The sequence below is a fragment of the Rattus norvegicus genome, chromosome 7 (genome assembly GCF_021556685.1).
Source record: "Rattus norvegicus strain SHRSP/BbbUtx chromosome 7, alternate assembly SHRSP_T2T, whole genome shotgun sequence".
Classification (NCBI taxonomy): domain Eukaryota; kingdom Metazoa; phylum Chordata; class Mammalia; order Rodentia; family Muridae; genus Rattus; species Rattus norvegicus.
Genome location: NC_141540.1, coordinates 6,204,761 through 6,224,003, shown reverse-complemented (window position 1 = coordinate 6,224,003; position 19,243 = coordinate 6,204,761). Strand labels below are relative to the sequence as shown.

General features: G+C 48.2%; 2 protein-coding genes across 9 annotated transcripts in view; both read left to right on the top strand.

Moving 5' to 3' along the window:
* Positions 1-11,957, top strand: part of Ikzf4 (IKAROS family zinc finger 4) — a 39,469-nt gene extending 27,512 nt beyond the window's left edge. For 7 of the 8 annotated variants that reach the window (XM_087555237.1, XM_087555235.1, XM_087555238.1 and 4 more), the window contains 5 exons: positions 545-805; positions 1,831-1,998; positions 5,594-5,743; positions 6,930-7,061; positions 7,787-10,097. In XM_087555237.1, coding sequence (XP_087411363.1) covers positions 545-805; positions 1,831-1,998; positions 5,594-5,743; positions 6,930-7,061; positions 7,787-8,550 — 1,475 coding nt within the window. In that variant the 3' untranslated portion in view covers positions 8,551-10,097. 8 annotated transcript variants of the gene reach the window in all.
* A 4,535-nt stretch (positions 11,958-16,492) lies between these two features.
* On the top strand, positions 16,493-18,065 carry Rps26 (ribosomal protein S26). Its single transcript, NM_013224.1, has 4 exons — positions 16,493-16,518; positions 16,742-16,919; positions 17,378-17,508; positions 17,966-18,065. The coding sequence occupies exons 1-4, from the start codon at positions 16,516-16,518 to the stop codon at positions 17,999-18,001; spliced, it is 348 nt and encodes a 115-aa protein (NP_037356.1). The 5' UTR covers positions 16,493-16,515; the 3' UTR covers positions 18,002-18,065.
* The last annotated feature ends 1,178 nt before the right edge of the window (positions 18,066-19,243 follow it).

Sequence of the window (19,243 nt, the reverse complement as noted above, 5' to 3'; positions counted from 1 at the left end):
GCCCAAGACAAACATAGTCATCTTCCTTCCTTCCTTCCTCCCTCCCTCCCTCCCACCCTCCCTCCCTTCCTTCCTTCCTTCCTTCCTTCCTTCTTTTTTTTCTTTTCTTTTTCTTTTTTTAAAGACAGGATCTTCCTGTGTAGCCCTAGCTGACCTGGAATTCACTATGTAGACCAGGCTGGCCATAAACTTACAGAGATCCAACTGGCTCTGCCTTCCAAGTGCAGGGATTACAGATAGGTGCCACCACACCCAACCGAACATCATTCTTAGTGACAAGAGGGTGCAAAGGCTCCTCGGCAGCTACCCCTCCTGCCCAGTGACTGGAGTCAGCCTGTGCACCCCCCTCCACTGCTTTCAGTTCAGACTCTGGGACCCTCACCTGAGATAACACATAGGCCGTGTCCCTCCTGACTCGGGCACCTAAGCCTAAGTCAGTGTTTGCAGTCAGGCGCCCTGTTGTACTATCACAGTGTCGTTCGCCCCTGGGAATGGTTGCCCCTTTGCCTATCTGTATTCTAAACGTCAGTCCCCCGACCCCCAGCCAACTCCATCAAGGTGGAGATGTACAGCGATGAGGAGTCGAGCAGACTGCTGGGGCCGGATGAACGGCTCCTGGATAAGGATGACAGTGTGATTGTGGAGGACTCATTGTCGGAGCCCTTGGGCTACTGCGACGGAAGCGGACCAGAGCCTCACTCCCCTGGCGGCATCCGGCTACCCAACGGCAAACTCAAGTGCGACGTCTGTGGCATGGTCTGTATTGGACCCAATGTGCTCATGGTACACAAGCGCAGCCACACTGGTAAGTAAGCCCAAGGGCCTTATGGGAGAGCTCTGGGTGGGGTTGGCTGGGACTGGGAGGCAGGGCTGTGCTAAGACTCTGGTAGGGAAGAAGGAGGCTGAAGAGACCCACTGGAGGGGGGTGGTGCTTAGAAATGGAAGGGTCTGGTTGGCTCTTCTAGGGGTCCTGAGTTCAAATCCCAGCAACCACATGGTGGCTCACAACCATTTGCAATGGGATCTGATGCCCTCTTCTGGTGTCATGAAGACAACTACAGTGTGCTAATATACATAAAAAAATGAATAAATAATTCCTAGAAATGGAAAGGTCATTAGAGCATGTTTCATAGATAACAAGAGAAAAGGGATATAAGCCCCTCGGAACGTCGTTAACTACCTGGCCCTTTCCTTCAGCCATTGTGACAAAGAAAAGCTCCTACTACGTTTCTCAGTATGTTCAGGGATGTACAGAGATATTCAGAGAGTGGGTACCTCTAGAAGAAGTCTTGAAACTTCAGTGTAGATCGGTGGTGGAGTGTGTACATGTGTAAGGCCTTGTGGTGGATCTCAACACCAAAAAAAAGTGGGGGGAGCTTTTGGTCCAAAAGGGACAGAATTCCAGGGTCTTCTCATCTTAAAATGTAGGGGTTGGGGATTTAGCTCAGTGGTAGAGCGCTTGCCTAGCAAGCGCAAGTCCCTGGGTTCGGTCCCCAGCTCCGAAAAAAAGAAAAGAAAAAAACTGTAAGGGGGTACAGAGCTGCTGCTTAGGGGTACAGAGCCCCTGTTTATCCTCCTCAGACATTGAGCTCCTGGGCAGAGTGGACTCAGCTACTGGGGCAATGGTCTTTTGGTAGGTCTTCTACCAAAGTTCTGGTTTCAAGTCACACACCTGTAGTCCACACCTTTTCAGGGTAAAAGGGCCCCTGGCTGGCCTCCATAATGTAGGCCTGGTATGTGTGGCACCTGCTGCCCCTCCAGAGTGTACTCTGAAGGCTTTCCCTCCACGCCTCTCATGCCAGTCTCCGGGACCTGTCCTTTCACCTGCAGGGGAAAGGCCCTTCCACTGCAATCAGTGTGGTGCCTCCTTCACACAGAAGGGGAATCTGCTGCGTCACATCAAGCTGCACTCAGGGGAGAAGCCCTTCAAATGTCCCTTCTGCAACTACGCCTGCCGCCGGCGTGACGCCCTCACTGGCCACCTCCGCACACACTCAGGTGAGTGACTGATCCGCAGGAACAAAGAGGCACCCAGCACCTGCAGCAAATGGCCGTGGTTCACAACTCTTCTCTGGAGAGGGATACTATAATGTCTGCCACTGTGACAGGGCACACGGGGGCTGTGAGAAACTTGTGGGAGTCTTCACTGTGGTTTCTTACTGCCATATTCTGTGATGTGAAGCAAAAACAAAAGAGCTTGGTTTAACGTTCCTTCTTTCTACCTTCGTGTCTAAACACTGTAATGATGCCGTGTGTCCCGTCACCTCTAATTCTGAGCCCCATGGGAGGCTCTCTTCCCACTCTCTTGCATCAGGACCTTTACCCGCTACCACATTGACCCTACTCCTATTCCCAAAATACCAGAGGTCTTGAATGGTCACTGCATGTCCTCCCTCTACCTTCTCGTGGTTCCTATAAATAAATCTACAAGCTTCCAAAACCAGGAGGACAGGCACTAGGACCAAATGGGGAAAACTACCTCATTTCTGCCTTGCATCCCAAGAAGTGGTAGTTTTTTCATAGGCAAGAGCAAGTCCACAGAGCACCCAGGGGTCAGTGGTTGGATCGCTGTGAGGGAACTGAAGCAACAGGCGCTAGTTCACTCAAGACGCTCTGAAGCCGGGTGTGGCTGTCTCCGAGAGATAGGGGCAGGAAGGTCATGTAGTCGGTCAGCCTGGGGTATACGAGGCCCTGCCTCAAAATAACAAAAATGGTGAAAGATTGAGGTAGCATCTGTGAAGGAACTAGAGAATTGGAGAACTTTCCAGATATTTTACCAAGTTTTGGACTCTTGGCCAGATTGGAGAGGAGGTCAGATCCAGAGACTTGAGTCAGCAAGGAAGAGGGAATGTGAGGGTTGAGGGGAAGGAAGGTGGGATGGAGAATTAGTGGCATCTGTCCTCGGAATCTTTCCTGGGCTTTTCTTTCTTCCTCAGCCTCACCGGAGAGGGCTTAGGGGCACAGAGAGGCACTGCGCCTTCTGCCTCCTCAGCCAAACTTGCTCCAGATTTGGGACCCCTTGTTCTCTCTGATCATCGCTGACTTCTGCAGGCAATTGTCTGTGTCACCTTCTGTGACCATAAGAATTTCAGAGGCAGGCAAGGGGCTTGAGGAATCCCAGCAGATACTGCACTATTTGAGACAGGACTCTCATGTATCCCAAGCCAATCTCAAAGTCCTTGTGTACCCAAGAATGACCTTCACTTTCTGATCCTGGTCCTCCTCCCCTCTCTCCTGAACACTGGGTTCGAAGGAATACACCACTACTCCTGCCTATGAGCAGCTGGGGATCAAACCTAAGGCTTCACACACACACACACACACACACACACACAGACACACACACACAGACATGCAGACACATACACACAGACATGCAGATACACACACACACACACACAGACATGCAGACACATACACACAGACATGCAGATACACACACACACACAGACATGCAGATACACACAAACACACAGACATGCACACACACACACACAGACATGCACACACACACAGACATGCACACACACAGACATGCACACACACACAGACATGCACACACACACAGACATGCACACACACACATACACACACAGAGACATGCAGACACACACACATACACACATACAGACATGCAGACACACACACAGACACACACAGACATGCACACACACACAGACATGCAGACACACACACACAGACATGCAGATACACACGCACAGACATGCACACACACACATACATACACACACACAGACATGCAGAAACACAAACATACACAGAGATATATAGACACATACACACACATACACACACAGACATGCAGACACACACACATACACACATACAGACATGCACACACACACACATAGACACACACAGACATGCACACACACACACAGACATGCAGATACACACAGACACGCACACACACACACACACACACACACACACGCAGACACACAGACATACACACATGGCAAGTATGCTACTAAATGAGCTGCAGCCCCAGCACAAAGGCCCGCATTGGTTTCACAAGGAAGCTGATGCTGTGAGAAAGGAAATAAACATTGTGGACTCTGCCTACCCGGCCTTCATCAAGATCCAATGGCCAAAACACATGCTCCCAGGGTGATTCCCGGTTTGCAAGGATAGCTTGGCCACACAAAATGCCAGTTTTGTTTTTTCTTGAGAAAGAGTCTCACTGTTTACCTCTGGATAGCATAGAACTTGCCATGTAGATCGGGCTGGCTTCAGACTCGGAGACGCAACTGGGTCTGCCTCCCAAGTACTAGGATTAAAGATATTCTCTACAAGACCCTGCAACCACACGGACCCTTAACAAGGTCAACTGCATAGGTTTCAAATATTGTCCCATAGGAGATTAAGGGGAAAGGAGACTGAAATGGAGGTCACATCTCTGTGAGATGCTTCCTGCTATAATCACATTGTAAGCAATAAAGGGCTAGAGGATCCTCTCCCAACATGGTGGAGAGGGCCCCGGCACTCACCCTATCTCTAAACTGTCATTTACAGGTGGAGAGCAGCATGGCAAAGGTCGATTTAGACGTAGCCAACAGAGACATATGTGGGGCTGAATAATAATTACCAATCTCCTAGCAATGCCTTCTGCCGCCGTGCCACGCAGTGGTAGCAACAAATACACAAATATACCTTGTTCCTCTGAGTTTCCTCCTCTCCAAAAAAATCTCCAAGAATTGTGTTTAAATAAGTTAACAATCTGTGTCCCCATTTTTTTTCTATTCTTTTTTTTTTTTTCGGACCTGGGGATCAAACCCAGGGCCTTGCGCTTGCTAGGCAAGTGTTCTACCACTGAGCCAAATCCCCAACCCCCTGTGTCCCCATTTTTCAGAGCTTTATAACATGTCCTTTTAAAAACAACAACAACAAAAATAAACGCAAGCTCCTTCCCTTCATCTTCTCTGTTCTTTTCCTTGCCTTTTTCTTGTCAGTGCAGGGCTCTCTGGGGGGCTCTCGATACCACAGTATAATGACAGAGAAAGAAAAAGATCAGTTAAACAGACAAGGGCTGGAGATCAAAAAAAAAAAATACAAGTGGGGGCCAACCCCCACTGCCCTCCTGCATGGGCAGGGCTCAGGGCTGCCCTTTCTGCTGCTTCAGTTTCCCTCCAACCAAAGCCGAGTGCAGCAAGCAAAAAGTCCCCTTGTCTGATAAACAGCCATTGCCCCCGCCCGCTGCCCAGAAAGGTTAAACCACAGTCTGAGCCCCAGACTCTGAGATTCTGGGGCGGGGCCTGTGCACTTAGCTGGGAAGATCCCCTACTAAGTCCTCACACATCCTCCTTTCCTTTCAGAAGCAGCCAGAGCATCTAGAATCCCACTGCCAGCCTAAAGCAGTGTGCCACGGGTCCCTTCCCTTAGCTGTACGTTGTCCAACGCTTCCTCAGATGTAGTTCACCTTCTCTTCTGTTGTAAGTGGAGTTAGGGAAGGGGAAAAAAAAATATCAAGTTATCAACGTTCTTTCCTCTGTGAGCCACTGTGCAGTGGCTCCTGCATGACCAGGTACAGGGAGAAGCTACTCTCACGCTGCCTCTGCTCTCTCCTCCGCAGTCTCCTCTCCCACCGTGGGTAAACCCTACAAGTGCAACTACTGTGGCCGGAGCTACAAACAGCAAAGTACCCTCGAGGAGCACAAGGAGCGGTGCCACAACTACCTACAGAGTCTCAGCACTGATGCCCAGACGTTGGCTGGCCAGCCAGGTGGGGCTGTGGGTTGTACTATAGAGGAGCTGAGGGTAGGACCAGGAGTTCAGGCAAGGGATGAGGTTGCTCCTAGTGAACCTTCCAAGCATCCATTCCTAAGCACCCCATGAGCGGCAAGCACAGCTCTGAGGCAGGTCAATAGGGGATCCAGACATACAGGAAGGTCTACAGGGTGTCAGAGGTTCTTTTTTTTTTTCTTTTTCTTTTTTTTTCGGAGCTGGGGACCGAACCCAGGGCCTTGCGCTTGCTAGGCAAGCGCTCTACCACTGAGCTAAATCCCCAACCCTGGTGTCAGAGTTTCTATTCCTGCACAAACATCATGACCAAGAAGCAAATTGGGGAGGAAAGGGTTTATTCAGCTTACACTTCCACATTGCTGTTCATCACCAAATGAAATTAGGACTAGGACTCACACAGGTCAGGAAGCAGGGGCTGATGCAGAGGCCATGGAGAGATGTTACTTACTGGCTTGCTTCCCCTGGCTTGTTCAACTTGCTTTCTTATAGAACCCAAGATCACCAGCCCAGGGATGGCACCACCCACAATGGGCTGGGTCCTCCCCCCTTGATCACTAATTGAGAAAATGCCTTACAGCTGGGTCTCATGGAGGCATTTCCTCAACCGAGGCTACTTTCTCTGTGATAACCCCAGCTTATGTCAAGTTGACACATAAAAACAGACAGTACAAGGGGGATCCTGGCATAGAGGAACTCTGAATCTATCATCTCAGGCTAGATAGGAGCAGGAGAGGAAGCACAAAGAATAGAAGATAAAGGGGTTAGAAGTGTACGATTGTCCGCAAATGATCATTCCTGGACTGAGCTTAAGATAAAGATCTAAAGGTGACACATTCCTTTAATCCTGGCACTTAAACAGCAGAGACAGGTGGATCTCTGTGAGTTCTAGGCCAGCCTGGTCTATCTGCACAGTGAGTTCAAAGCCAGCCAGGGCTGCATAAGTGGGATCCTGTTGGGAAAACATAAACCACAAAAAGAAAAAGGAAAGAAACAGACAGAAAGAGAGGGAGCTAGAGGAGGAAAAGGGGGGGAGAGGGAGGGGGAGAGAGAGCCCAGTTTGCAGGTGTAACCTTCCTCGACTACTGGCTGGCTGGTTTTCTCCAGGCAAGGCTGCTGGGCCAATGCCACCCTTACTCAGCAGCTCCCATCCTGCCCCTCCCCTCCAGGTGATGAAATCCGTGACCTGGAGATGGTGCCTGACTCAATGCTGCACCCATCAACAGAGCGGCCAACTTTCATCGACCGTTTGGCCAACAGCCTCACCAAACGCAAGCGCTCCACCCCACAGAAGTTTGTAGGTAAGAGTTCCTGTCCCAAAGGAGATAGCAGCTTCGGGCCATAGCTCAAGTACATCACAGTTTCCATTGCCATTAGACCAGAGAGACCTGGAGATTTGATGGGGAAAAAATGAGCCAAGTGGTCTCTGTGGTGCTCAGAATGTGTGCTCACTCCGATGGGAGTGGATGGGGAGGGAATTCATGCTTCCAAGAGAGTTGGGGGAACAGCACAGTGTGTAAAGGGCTTGCATGAGAACCAGAGTTTCTCAACCCCCAGAACCTACCTAAGAATGCCAGGCATGATGTCTAGTGCTCATAATCCTAGCACTGTGTGTGTGTATGTGTGTGTGTGTGTGTGTGTGTGTGTGTGTGTGTGCGCGCGCGCGCGCGTGCAGAGAAAGAATAGGGCCCTGGGGTCCACTGACCAGGCAGCCTAGCCAACTTGTGGTTCCTTGTCCTGCAAATGACATCTCTCTGAGGATGTGATGACTTCATAGAGAGGCCTTACTCTAGGACTACAGCCTGCCCAGGGCCTGACCCTCAGGGAAAGTGAATGAGGTCCCCTGGGGCTATAGATGTAGCTCAGTGGGAGAATGTGTGCTTAGCACGTGTGCAGCCCTGGGTTGGGTCCCCAGAACTCATTAATAACGACGAGGATACTGTTTGTTATATTTAGGCTCCTGAGTTAGAAAACAAAGAATTAGGGGTCTTCAAACCCAACCCCAACGAGATCTGTTACTCCACAGGAGAAAAGCAGATGCGCTTCAGCCTCTCAGACCTTCCCTATGATGTGAACCCCAGCGGTGGCTATGAAAAGGACGTGGAGCTGGTGGCACACCATGGTCTGGAGCCTGGCTTCGGAGGGTCTCTAGCCTTTGTGGGTACTGAGCACCTTCGTCCCCTCCGCCTTCCGCCCACCAACTGCATCTCAGAACTCACACCCGTCATCAGTTCTGTGTACACCCAAATGCAGCCCCTCCCCAGCCGACTGGAGCTTCCAGGGTCACGAGAAGCAGGTGAGGGACCCGAGGACCTGGGAGACGGAGGTCCCCTCCTTTATCGAGCCCGAGGCTCTTTGACTGACCCCGGGGCATCCCCCAGCAATGGCTGCCAGGACTCCACAGATACAGAGAGCAACCATGAAGATCGGATTGGCGGGGTGGTATCCCTCCCTCAGGGTCCCCCACCTCAACCTCCTCCCACCATAGTGGTGGGCCGGCACAGTCCCGCCTATGCCAAAGAGGACCCCAAACCACAAGAGGGGTTGTTGCGGGGCACCCCAGGCCCCTCCAAGGAAGTGCTTCGGGTGGTGGGTGAGAGCGGTGAGCCTGTGAAGGCCTTTAAGTGTGAACACTGCCGCATCCTCTTTCTGGACCACGTCATGTTCACCATCCACATGGGTTGCCATGGCTTCAGAGACCCTTTCGAGTGTAACATCTGTGGTTATCACAGCCAGGATCGGTATGAGTTCTCTTCCCACATCGTCCGGGGGGAACATAAGGTGGGCTAGAAACCTCTCTCCCCAAGCCAGCTCTCGGCCCCGCCCCGCCCCGCCCCGCCCCGCCCCGCCCCGCCCCACCTACAGGTGTCTAACCCAATCCCTGTTATACCCTAAGGAGTTTTGCGTTGTAGCCCCATCCACTGGCCACCTCACTTCACACTTGACTCTGACCCGTCTTTGCCTGTTCCCCTCTACCCTGACCAGTTTGAGCATTGCGACCAGACAAGTCTCTTGCTTACATTTCTCCTTCTAACCTCTCTCCCCGGCACATTTGCTCTTTTAATTAGTGACTTTTCCTTGGCCTTTTTTAATTGACTGAAATCTCTGGTCACTCCTTCACTCTTCTGCCCTTGGCTCCCTTCTGCTCTAAGCCTAGACTTTTTTATTATTATTATTTTTTTTTATTTTGTGGATCCCACATCCTCCGACAGCTCCAGGGGTTGGAAGCTCCTCTCGGTGCTAAGAGACGTTGAGCTTCTTGCTTTAATCCTCACCCTTATTTATCTGACCCTTCACTTTTGATGCTGATACCTCCCAACGGCCCCACCTTAGGTCTGTGGCATTATCTCCTCTCTGGGACCCTTCAACCCGGCACTCCATACCTCTTGTGCCCACTCACTCTAGGCAGCTTGCACTATTCTTAAATGAATGAAGAATTTCCTCATCTGCAGGTAGGAGGGGCTGTAGAAACTCTCCCTAGGCACTGTGGACTGAGGGTCCTCTTGACCTCACCTGGGAATCCAAGATCCCTAAAAGCTACATTCAGGATCTCCCTCTAGGATGTGAGACCACCCTTTCCTCTCCCTGGCTCCCCCCTCTGGTCTCAACTTTCCACTCCTTTCAGTGGTGGCTTTTCTCTCCTTGGAACGCCCCCATTTTATATTCTCAGGGGCTAAAGCTAGGCCTGCAACCCTCTCTCTGACACACCGAGAGCTGCTGGCACGTAGCTGAGAACCAGGGCATGGGGAAGGGGATGGGTGGGAATCTCTTTTCCACCTTTCAAACTCTTTTACTTCAGTGACCTTCCTAGGCTCTCAGGACTCCTTCTGTCCCCATCTTAGGAGAAACCAGTGGGTTGCTGCTCAATGACCAGGGGCTCTCTCAACCCCATCAGTCACGCTGCCTTTTTCCTCTTCCTTCCAGCAGGACTCACAGTCACGTTCCCAGGCTCCTGGGCCCTGTTATGATCACAATGGCAGGGAGAAAGGGACGTCTCTTTTCTCTCTGCCAACTTTCAGTATAACCAAAAAATTGTCCCAGGATGAATGACAGGTGTGTGCCCGTCAACCCTTCTACCGTGTCCTAGCAAAAATGGGACGGACGCAACTGGGAGTCACCCCCACTGCCCTTCCACATCTAGCTCCGACACATGGCAGGAGAGGCAGTCTTCTCTGGTGGTCGCAGAGACTCTGGCTATTCAGATATGGAGGATTCGTGAGACCATGCAGGAGGAGGCATAACTCCATTGCTGTGGAAGTCTCTCTATAGTTCCCTGCCAAGGCCACAACCATCCCACTCTCGGCTTCTCTGAGATTCAAACCAAAGGCTGTTTTTCTATATTTAAAGAAAACAAGAAAAGAAAAAAAAAAGCAAAGAAAAGAAACCAAACACAACACCTCATAAGTTATAGTCTTGGTCTTCCCCCTCCCTTTCTCTTCCTCTCTGTCCATCTTCCTTTCCATGGGCCCTTTCTCTCTCTTTTGCCTCTCCCTACTTTCCTCGATCCCTGTTAGGGATGTCGAGAGGCAGGATAAAGGGTGGGCTAGATCAGATCCTGGGACTGGGGCTCTTAAGCATTCTGAAGAGAGTCTACTTTCCCCTATCACAAGAAGGGTGGCGGGGGTGGGGGTGGGGGAAAAACCACTTTCTTCTCTTCCTTTGTGGCACCGCTTCCAAGAAGGACCAGATTGGCAGAGAGAAGCTTTCTGGGGTGGTTCTTCTTCCCTGACAATGTAGCAATAAGCGGGTGCTGCCAAAGGCAGAGAACTGGGTGGTCCTGAGAGAAGTAAAGGGTCTTCATAACAGAACTTTGGCCCTAATTCCTCCTTGGGCCAGCAGCACAGCTGAGGTCACTGGCTGGGCTTGTCCTGAACTACTCTGGTTGTTAGGCCTCTTCCCATTATACCTGCTCCCACCTCTTCTGTGTCTGCCACCACATATTTGAGGATACCTCAGAAGGACTAGTTCCTCCGAGGCATTAGAGCCTTAGAGTGCCCCACCACTCCCTTTGTCTAGTCAGCCTTAGCACCTGTGAGCTCCCAGAAACACGAAGGACTATACTCCTCCTTCTCCGAGGCTATACTAATGCCCATGAGAGCAGAGGTGGAGGGACAAGACCAGGTGCTAGGGAGGAGAGGCCTTTGTCTCTCTCCAGCCCACCACTGCACTTTAACCAGGGTCTTAGGTACAAAATGCTACTTTTCAGAGCCTTCCAGCTCTGGAACCTCAAACATCCTCATGCTCTCTCCCAGATCCTTTTGCATTGAAAAACAAAAACAAAAAAAACAAAAAAAGTAAAAGAAGAAAACAGTAAGAACAACAAAACCAAACCACCAAAACCCACACAGAGAAAAGAGGTGTTCTCTTTTTTTATTACTTTTCAAAAACAACACCCCAAAAAAGTGGGGGAAAGGGAGAGAATTTCTAAATAGACACTTTTCCAGACCTTTGTGTGTGTGTGAGTGTGTGTGTGTGTGTGTATGTGTGTGTGTGTGTGTGTGTGTGCTCGTCTGTGTCCAAGCTGCAGGTGGAATTTTATAATACTTCTGGCAGCTTCTTTCCTTGTGTACATAATATATATATATATTTTTAATCAGAAATTATGAAGATCAAAAATAGAATAAACACAGAAGCAAGTGCAATACCACCTCTCCTTCTCCCCACCGTTCCTCTGCAGCCTGTTCAGTGTCCCCTTTGACCCTTGACCCTTGACCTCGTGTCCCTTCCTCTGGTTCCTGACTTTCCCTCTTTTTAAAGAGTTTTTCTCCTTTCTCAAAGGGAGTTAAACCAGCTTTTGAGACTTACTGCAAAGCATTTTGTATATGTAACATACTGTAAGTAAATATTTGTGTAATGGAGAAATACTACTGTAAGTTTTGTACTGTACTGGCTGAAGGTCTGTTATAAATAAACACGAGTAATTTAACACCCCTGTTTGTTCTTGGAGACTCCCTTTCCCTTGTTTTCCTTCTGGGAGGAAGGCAGACTTCATACCAACTATTTATCTGTTCAAGACATAGACAAGTCTAAGACTGAGTGGAAAGCCAGACACTACTAAAGCTGTTGGTCTAGCAGGACAGTTGTTTCTTTTCTTTTTAAAGACAGGGGTGTCTCTCTTTGTAACCCAGGTGGAACTCACAGAAATCTACCTGCTTCCGCATCCCAAAGTCTGTAATTAAAGATGTGGGCCACCATGACTCGCCTGTAATATTATTTTAAATTTTTTTTAGATTATATTTCAACCGTAACACTTCTCCCTTTCTTTCCTCCAAACCCTCTCATATACTAGCCCCACTTTCTTTCAAATTCACGGTCTTTTTCTTCTTATAATAATATAATGATATTGCATTATATCGCATATATGTACATATGTATAGAATATATATATATATATATTTCTAGATGTAGCCTGCACAGTCTGTATAATGCTGCCAGTATGTCTTCTTCAGTGTTTACCGTTTGCCACAGGATAACCACTTGGTGTGTCTTCCCCAGGGAGAGCCACCTTTCTCGCTTTGCCCCAGTTTTCTTCAGCTGCCTATAGTTCTTTGCAGGACTGAGGCCCGTTGGGCTTTTCCCCATCAGTTTCTGACGTGATCTTTGGTATCATCCTTGTTCAGCAGTAAATGCCCTGACCCTCTGGCTCTCACAACCTTTTGCCCCCTCTTCTGTAATGTTCCCCGAGCCTCAGGTGCAGCAGTGTTTTTCATAGTTGTATCCGTTGGGACTGAGCTCTGCAGCTCTGCACTTTGGTCGGTTGTGGTTTTCTGTAGTGGCCTCCATCTGTTGCAAAGAGCAGTTGCCTTGGTGAGGGGTGAAGTCTACACTTATCTGTGGGTGTACGGACAGATGTTTACAGATTGTTGTTAGGGATTATGTTAGCCTGACAAATTAGAAGTGGTAGCTTCTCTTCCAATAGCCATGCCTTCACTAGCACTGACTAGGCTCCCATGGTCCCCCTCCATGGAGTTGTTGGTTACTGCCAAAATATGAGTGCCACTACTGCCTCTTAGGCTAGTGTGCCATGCTGGTCATTGGTGTGGTTCTCAGGCATCATAGCTGAGTAGAACCATAGACTGACTCCCTCCTTTGGAAGCTTGCATCATGCCCTTGGTATCACAAAAGCTAGTAAGGAGAAACCATTTGGGTCAGTTCCAACCGGGGGCCTCTGGGCCTTGCTACTGACATGGATCCTATCCTCAGCAGTGACAGGAACACACTTTCCTTCTTAGAGGAGTAACTGAGGGCAACAGGAACAGGCTGCATGTTTGGGAGTCTCTTGGACAACCCTGGCCAACACCTCAAAAGAGGGATTCTCTTTTTGGAATCGTTTGGTACTGGAATTTTCATTAAGTGGTCTTTGGCTCTTGGAGGGAGCACCATTGAGAAGATGCATTAAAAATGTGTGTGTATTTATACACGGAGTTACAGGGTTTTTTTATTAAGTAGATAATACAGTATGATTTCTTGTGACTTTACAGAAATAATTATTTCATCTACTTCCTTCTGTATTTACCTCCCTCTCATTCCCTAAGGAGGTCCCATGTCTCTATCAAATCAACTGTATACTACTGTTCTCTTTTACCTTCTTCCCACCTTTTTCTGCGTTTACTTTGATCTTCTTCCCTTAGGAGCAACCCCCCTTCCCATTCCTTTGACTAGATCACATGTGCTCTGCTGCCTCCCTCCCTACTGCTCCCCAACCCTGGATCCATCGTGGCAATGGTTCCACTTTACTGTCCTCACTTCTGCAGTTGCTCTAGAATGTGAACTCACACCTGAAGGTTTGCAGCTAGGAGCCTCCAGTGAACTTTCCAGGTCTGGGTTACCTCATTCAGGATGACCTTTTCTAGCTCCATCTATTTACCTGCTAGGTTCATGATTGTGCGTGTGTGTGTGTGTGAGGTGTATGTGTGTGAGAGTGTGAGCCTGTGTGTGTGAAAGTGTGTGAGTGTGAGTGTGAGCCTGTGTGTGTGAAAGTGTGTGAGAGAGTGAGCATGTGTGTGTGAGAGAGTATGTGAGCGTGTGTGTGTAAGTATGTGTATGTGAAAGAAAGTGTGTGTGTGAAAATATGTGTGTGAGAGAGTGAGCATGTACGTGTGAGTGTGTGTATGTGAAAGTGTGTGTGAGAGTGAGCATGTACGTGTGAGTGTGTGTGTATGTGAAAGTGTGTGTGTGTCAGAGTGAGCATGTGTGTGTGTGTGTGTGTGTGTGTGTTTACAGCTGAACAGCTTTCCATAGTGTATATGAGCCACATTTTCATTATTCATTTGTCAGTTGTAGGACATTTAGGTTGTTCCGTTTCCTGGCTACTGTGACTAGAGCAGCAGTGAGTGTGCACAGATCTGCAGAGTAGGGGAGAGGAGAGGTATGGCTGGGTCGTGTGATAGATTTATCTCCACAGTGGCTGTACCAGATTGCTATCCCACCCACAGGGAATGAATCCTCTGCCCCTTCTCTGCCATTTCCTGTCAGTTGTCCCATTAATCTTTGCCATTTTAGCTGGAGTAAGATGAAAAAAATTGCAGAGGTGTTTTGATTTTTCTTTGATTTTTCAATTCCCTAATTGCTAGAGATGAATTTTTTTCTTTTAAGGTATTTCTTGGGCTGGAGAGGTGGCTCAGCGGTTAAGAGCACTGACTGCTCTTCCAGAGGTCCTGAGTTCAATTCCCAGCAACCACATGGTGGCTCACAACCATCTGTAATGGGATCTGGTGCCCTCTTCTGGTGTATCTGAAGACAGATACATTGTATTCATATAAATATGATAATAAATTAGTCTTTAAAAAAAGATATTTCTCCGCCCACTTGGGAGGCAGAGGCAGGCAGATCTCTAAGTTCCAGAGCAGCTTGGTCTACAGAACAAGTTCCAGGAGATTCAGGACTACATAGAAAAACCCTGTCTTGAAAGAAACTAACAAAACAAAACTCAGACTTTTCTTTTTTTTTCTTCTTTTGAGAAGTCTCTATTCAGGTTCTAGGCCCGTTTTTCCTATGGGTCATTGTTTATTTGGACTCCTTGTTTTACAAGTTCTTTGTATATTCTTGATATTAAACCCCTGTCAGGAGTTACAGCTGGAAAGGATTCTGTCCCATCCTGTGGGCTTCCTCTTTACCTGGTTGGTTGTTGTTTTAGCCATGCAGAAGCTTCTCAGCTTCATCAAGTCTCACTCAAGACTGGAGAGATGGCTGAGAGGTTTGAACCATTGTTTGTCTTGCAGAGGACTCAGGTACCATTCCGAGCACCCACAAGGCGGTTGGCAACCTCTGTAACTCTGATTCTAGTGTGGATGAGCTCCTCTGATCTTTCTGAGCACCAGGCATGCGTGTGGTGTGTGTACACACCTTTGGGGAAAACACACATATATGCAAAATAAAAACAGCAAAAAAATTGTGTGTGTGCCACAGCAAGTGTGTGACGTCAGACAGCAACTTTCAAAACCCAGTTCCAGTCATCCACCTTGGCGAGATACAGTCTTGTGTTGTTTCTACCACCGAGCTCCTAGACAAGCTTTCCTGTGAGCTTCCTGTCTCAGCCTTTCATCTCATCTCACATAGCAGTCTAGGATTACAGATGTGTGCCGCCCAGCCAACAAAGTTTTATATGAGTTCTGGAGATAGAAATCCAGTCCTCTGGTCTGTAGGATTAGCACGTTTAACCCGAGCAGGATAACTCTGGGTTGCCTGGAATTCCAGCACTTGGGAGGTAGACTCAAGAAGTAAGAAATTTGGACTGGAGAGATGGCTCAGCGGGAAGAGCACTGACTGTTCTTCCAGAGGTCCTGAGTTCAATTCCCAGCAACAATTGTAATGGGACCCGATGTGTGTCTGAAGACCGAGACAGTGTACTCTCATATATAAAATAAATAAATCTTTAAAAAAAAAAAAAAGAAGAAGAAGAAGAAATTCAAGGTTACATTTGGCTACCAAATGAGTTCCAGGTCAGCTTGGACTACATGACTGTGTTTCAAAATGAAGTGAAAAGTGCCTCACCTGTGTTAATAGGATCTAGAAATAAAAAGGTGGTTCAAGCCCAGCGTGGTGGCCTAATCCCAGCACTCGCGAGGCAGTGGCAGGTAGATCTGTGTTTGAGCAAGTTCCATGAGAGAAACCCTTCCTCAGAAAAAGTTTAAAAGATGGTTCAAACAAAACCCCAAATAGCCCCATCAACAAAACATTTGTCTCATTTGAAGCTTTTATTTGGAAAGATGAGTTTACAAAATGGTTTGTTTCTCCCAGGTCTTCTAATTCCTACACCTAGAATACACATTTCTAAGAAATTAATCATGGCATCTTACGGTGGTGTAGCGCCGCCTTTAGTCCGTCTACTCCGGGATAGAGAGACCTCTCCAAGTCATACTACAATTCCCACAATGCATTTCTTTTGGTCTCCTAAATAGGGAGTGTGCATCCGAATTCTGGATAACTTCCGCTCCGGAGGTTACGTAAACCGGATGTTATAGAGCCTAGATTCACTTCCTGGTTCGTAGCGTATAACATTTTAGTCTTCCGCCGGTAAATAGTCCCATTGGTACTTTGCGTCACAATTTCTAGGGACTTATCACAACTCTACCTTTCATCGGAAACGCTAAATAATTAGGTAAATTCGCGTACAATAGTTGCTAGAGAGAAAATAGAATCACACGTCTCTGAGGTTTTTTGGTTTTTTTTTTTTCCGGCGTGAGCGTAGGAATCTCGTACTATATAAGAGTGTCGGGAGAGCCGCCGGGTCCTCTTTCGAGTCTTGGCTCCAATATGGTGAGTGTCGCCGCGTGGTGAGCGCGCGGGCCTGAGGACTGGGTTAGAAGTGGGTTCTTGGATCGTAGGGACATGAGAGTCAAAGCCTTGGAGGAGGAAGTGACAGAGTGTCCGTCCAGCCCGGACTTGACGTGCCCGGGGACTTCTACGGGTGACGGGGCTGTGGCCGGCCAGAAAGGGCTGAAGTCTCACCCCCTTTCTAATAGCGTCTTTTTATTCACAGACCAAAAAAAGGAGAAACAACGGTCGTGCCAAAAAGGGCCGCGGCCATGTGCAACCAATTCGCTGCACGAACTGCGCCCGGTGCGTGCCCAAGGATAAGGCCATTAAGAAGTTTGTCATTCGGAACATTGTAGAAGCCGCTGCAGTCAGGGACATATCTGAAGCAAGCGTCTTCGACGGTAAGTGAGCCACAGCCGTGAATTGTGTAGGGACTGAGGAAGTGTGTGGTGCGGACAGTTTATGACTTGTTTTTTTACTGTCCTGGAACTCACTGTGTAGACCCTGAACTCAAGAGAACTGCTTCCAGTGCTGGGATTAAAGGCGTGCATCACAGCCCCTGACTGACCCCCCCTTTAAATAACAAGAATGGAAGCCGTGGAACCTTCCAGCAGAGTTAGACTCCTCCCCAACGAGAGTTATTCTCATACTGTGTGGCCCACTCTTGTTTTGAGTATCCCTTAACCTTTTGAGTGGCAACCTGTACCCCAGGAGTTGAACTCTTAGTGTACGTTGGGTGTGATCTTGGCGTCCCTGTTTGCTTTGCATTGCGTATTTATGGGTAAAATTGTACATGCTTAGAGGTTAGAGTAGTTCTGACCAATAGAAGAAGAATCTAAACTGTGTCTTCATTTCTCAGCTTACGTGCTTCCCAAGCTCTATGTCAAGCTGCACTACTGCGTGAGCTGTGCCATTCATAGCAAGGTTGTCAGGAATCGATCTCGTGAGGCCCGGAAGGACCGAACACCCCCACCACGATTCAGACCTGCTGTAAGTAAATTATTTTAACTTGACCCAGAGAAGCATCCATTAAGGTTTTAGCCTGGTATGGCAGATGTGACCTACATTTCAATTTTAAAATATTTGCTTTTCTCGGAGGAAGAGCTAGGCTGTTTTCAGTGAATAGCATGTTGTCTGTAAATTCATTTTATAGCCTGAAACCACCATTAGTGATAGGAGGTCGGTGGTTGGGTCCTCGTCTTGATAACTGATACGGGCTCTACCATGAACTACGAGGGGGGGTGGGTTTGGGTTTAGGTTTTTATGAGGTGTCACTGGCCTTAGTTGACCCATGACTCAAGATTCTTCTGCCTCTAGGGTGCTGGAATTAGGTCGATCACCACAGCAGAATACTTGAATCTTTTTTTTTTTTTTTTTTTTTGTTCTTTTTTTCGGAGCTGGGGACTACTTGAATCTTTTTAATTTAGCTCATCTCTTTGTTTTTCAGGGCGCTGCACCACGACCTCCACCAAAGCCCATGTAAAGAGGTGATTTCATGAAGACAGAAAGAAAAATACCATGGAAAAATAAAACTGAAGTTATACTTTATGTGGCATTTGAGTGTGTCTATGTCGAGTCTCTTGCACTTTGGAAGCCATTGTGCAGAACTTGGTGTTTTAGGCTCTGTACGCCTTTGTTTTGTTTTGTTTTTTTCCTTTTTTTCGGAGCTGGGGACTGAACCCAGGGCCTTCTACCGCTGAGCTAAATCCCCAACCCCACGCCTTGTTTTTTAAGGCATTCTCTGCAGGCTAGCCAGCAGCGAGTTCCACAGTCAACAGGCTGGGGTGGTTGGGGTTTTTTTTCTTTGAGGGCGTTCTGAGGGATCAACTGGATCCTTGTCAGATTGTAAGCCAAAGCTTCTATATTCATGGAATGTCCTTACCTTGGTTTCTGTATTGCTTTTTCTAGTGTGGGGCCCTCACTGGCCCCCATCCCTATAGACTATTTGATCATAGAATATTAAAGTTATCAGCCAATTTCTTGTTCTGAGGTATTGTCTTGTGCCTTCATGTCTTACTAGCTTTGAGCTCCGATCCTTCTGCCTTAGTGCCCAAAATATGGGTGTTGAGCATCTCTGGCTAAGCTGACCATTTAACATTGCCTGAGAGCTGAGCCTGTTGGTACCTTGGGCTGAAAGGTTTGTAAATGTTTATCCAGAGAACACAGCAGCAAGAAAAGGACAGTAAGATCCTAGGCATTCTTTAGTCCAAATTGAAGGCAAAGCTGTTGACAGGTTGATAGAAATTCTGAGCTCAGAGAATTCTAGACCCGAGTCTGCATTAGTGACAAGGTCAGGAGTGTGTTCACTGTGAGCTCCTGGGTTTCTGAGTGTAAAGTAAGGTCTCCCAGCCTTGGTAGTTTTATTGCTAGAGTCGTGCGAACCCCCACTTTTTTTTTTTTTATTGGTTCTTTTTTCTTTTTTTTTCGGAGCTGGGGACCGAACCCAGGGCCTTGTGCTTCCTAGGCAAGCGCTCTACCACTGAGCTAAATCCCCAACCCCTACCCCCACATCTTTTAAGACCTTTACCTCTTGGGAAATAAGTTCTTTCTGATGGACAAGGGCCAGCTCAGCACATGAGGTGGCATGGAGGACAAGTTGCAGGGGTGAGCTTGCCCTTTCACTATGGGTCTGGGTCAGCCTTGGTAGCAAGCACTTTTACCCTCAGTCTGAGTACCCACATGGTGGCTTGCATCCATTCCCAACCCTGCTTCAAGGGCTCCAGTG

Bases quoted from the DNA above. Each gene is read 5' to 3' on its own strand.
- Rps26 (NM_013224.1), top strand. The intron at 16,920-17,377 runs GTAAGTGAGCCA...TTCATTTCTCAG, and splicing joins TGAAGCAAGCGTCTTCGACG to CTTACGTGCTTCCCAAGCTC. The intron at 17,509-17,965 runs GTAAGTAAATTA...TTTGTTTTTCAG, and splicing joins CACCACGATTCAGACCTGCT to GGCGCTGCACCACGACCTCC.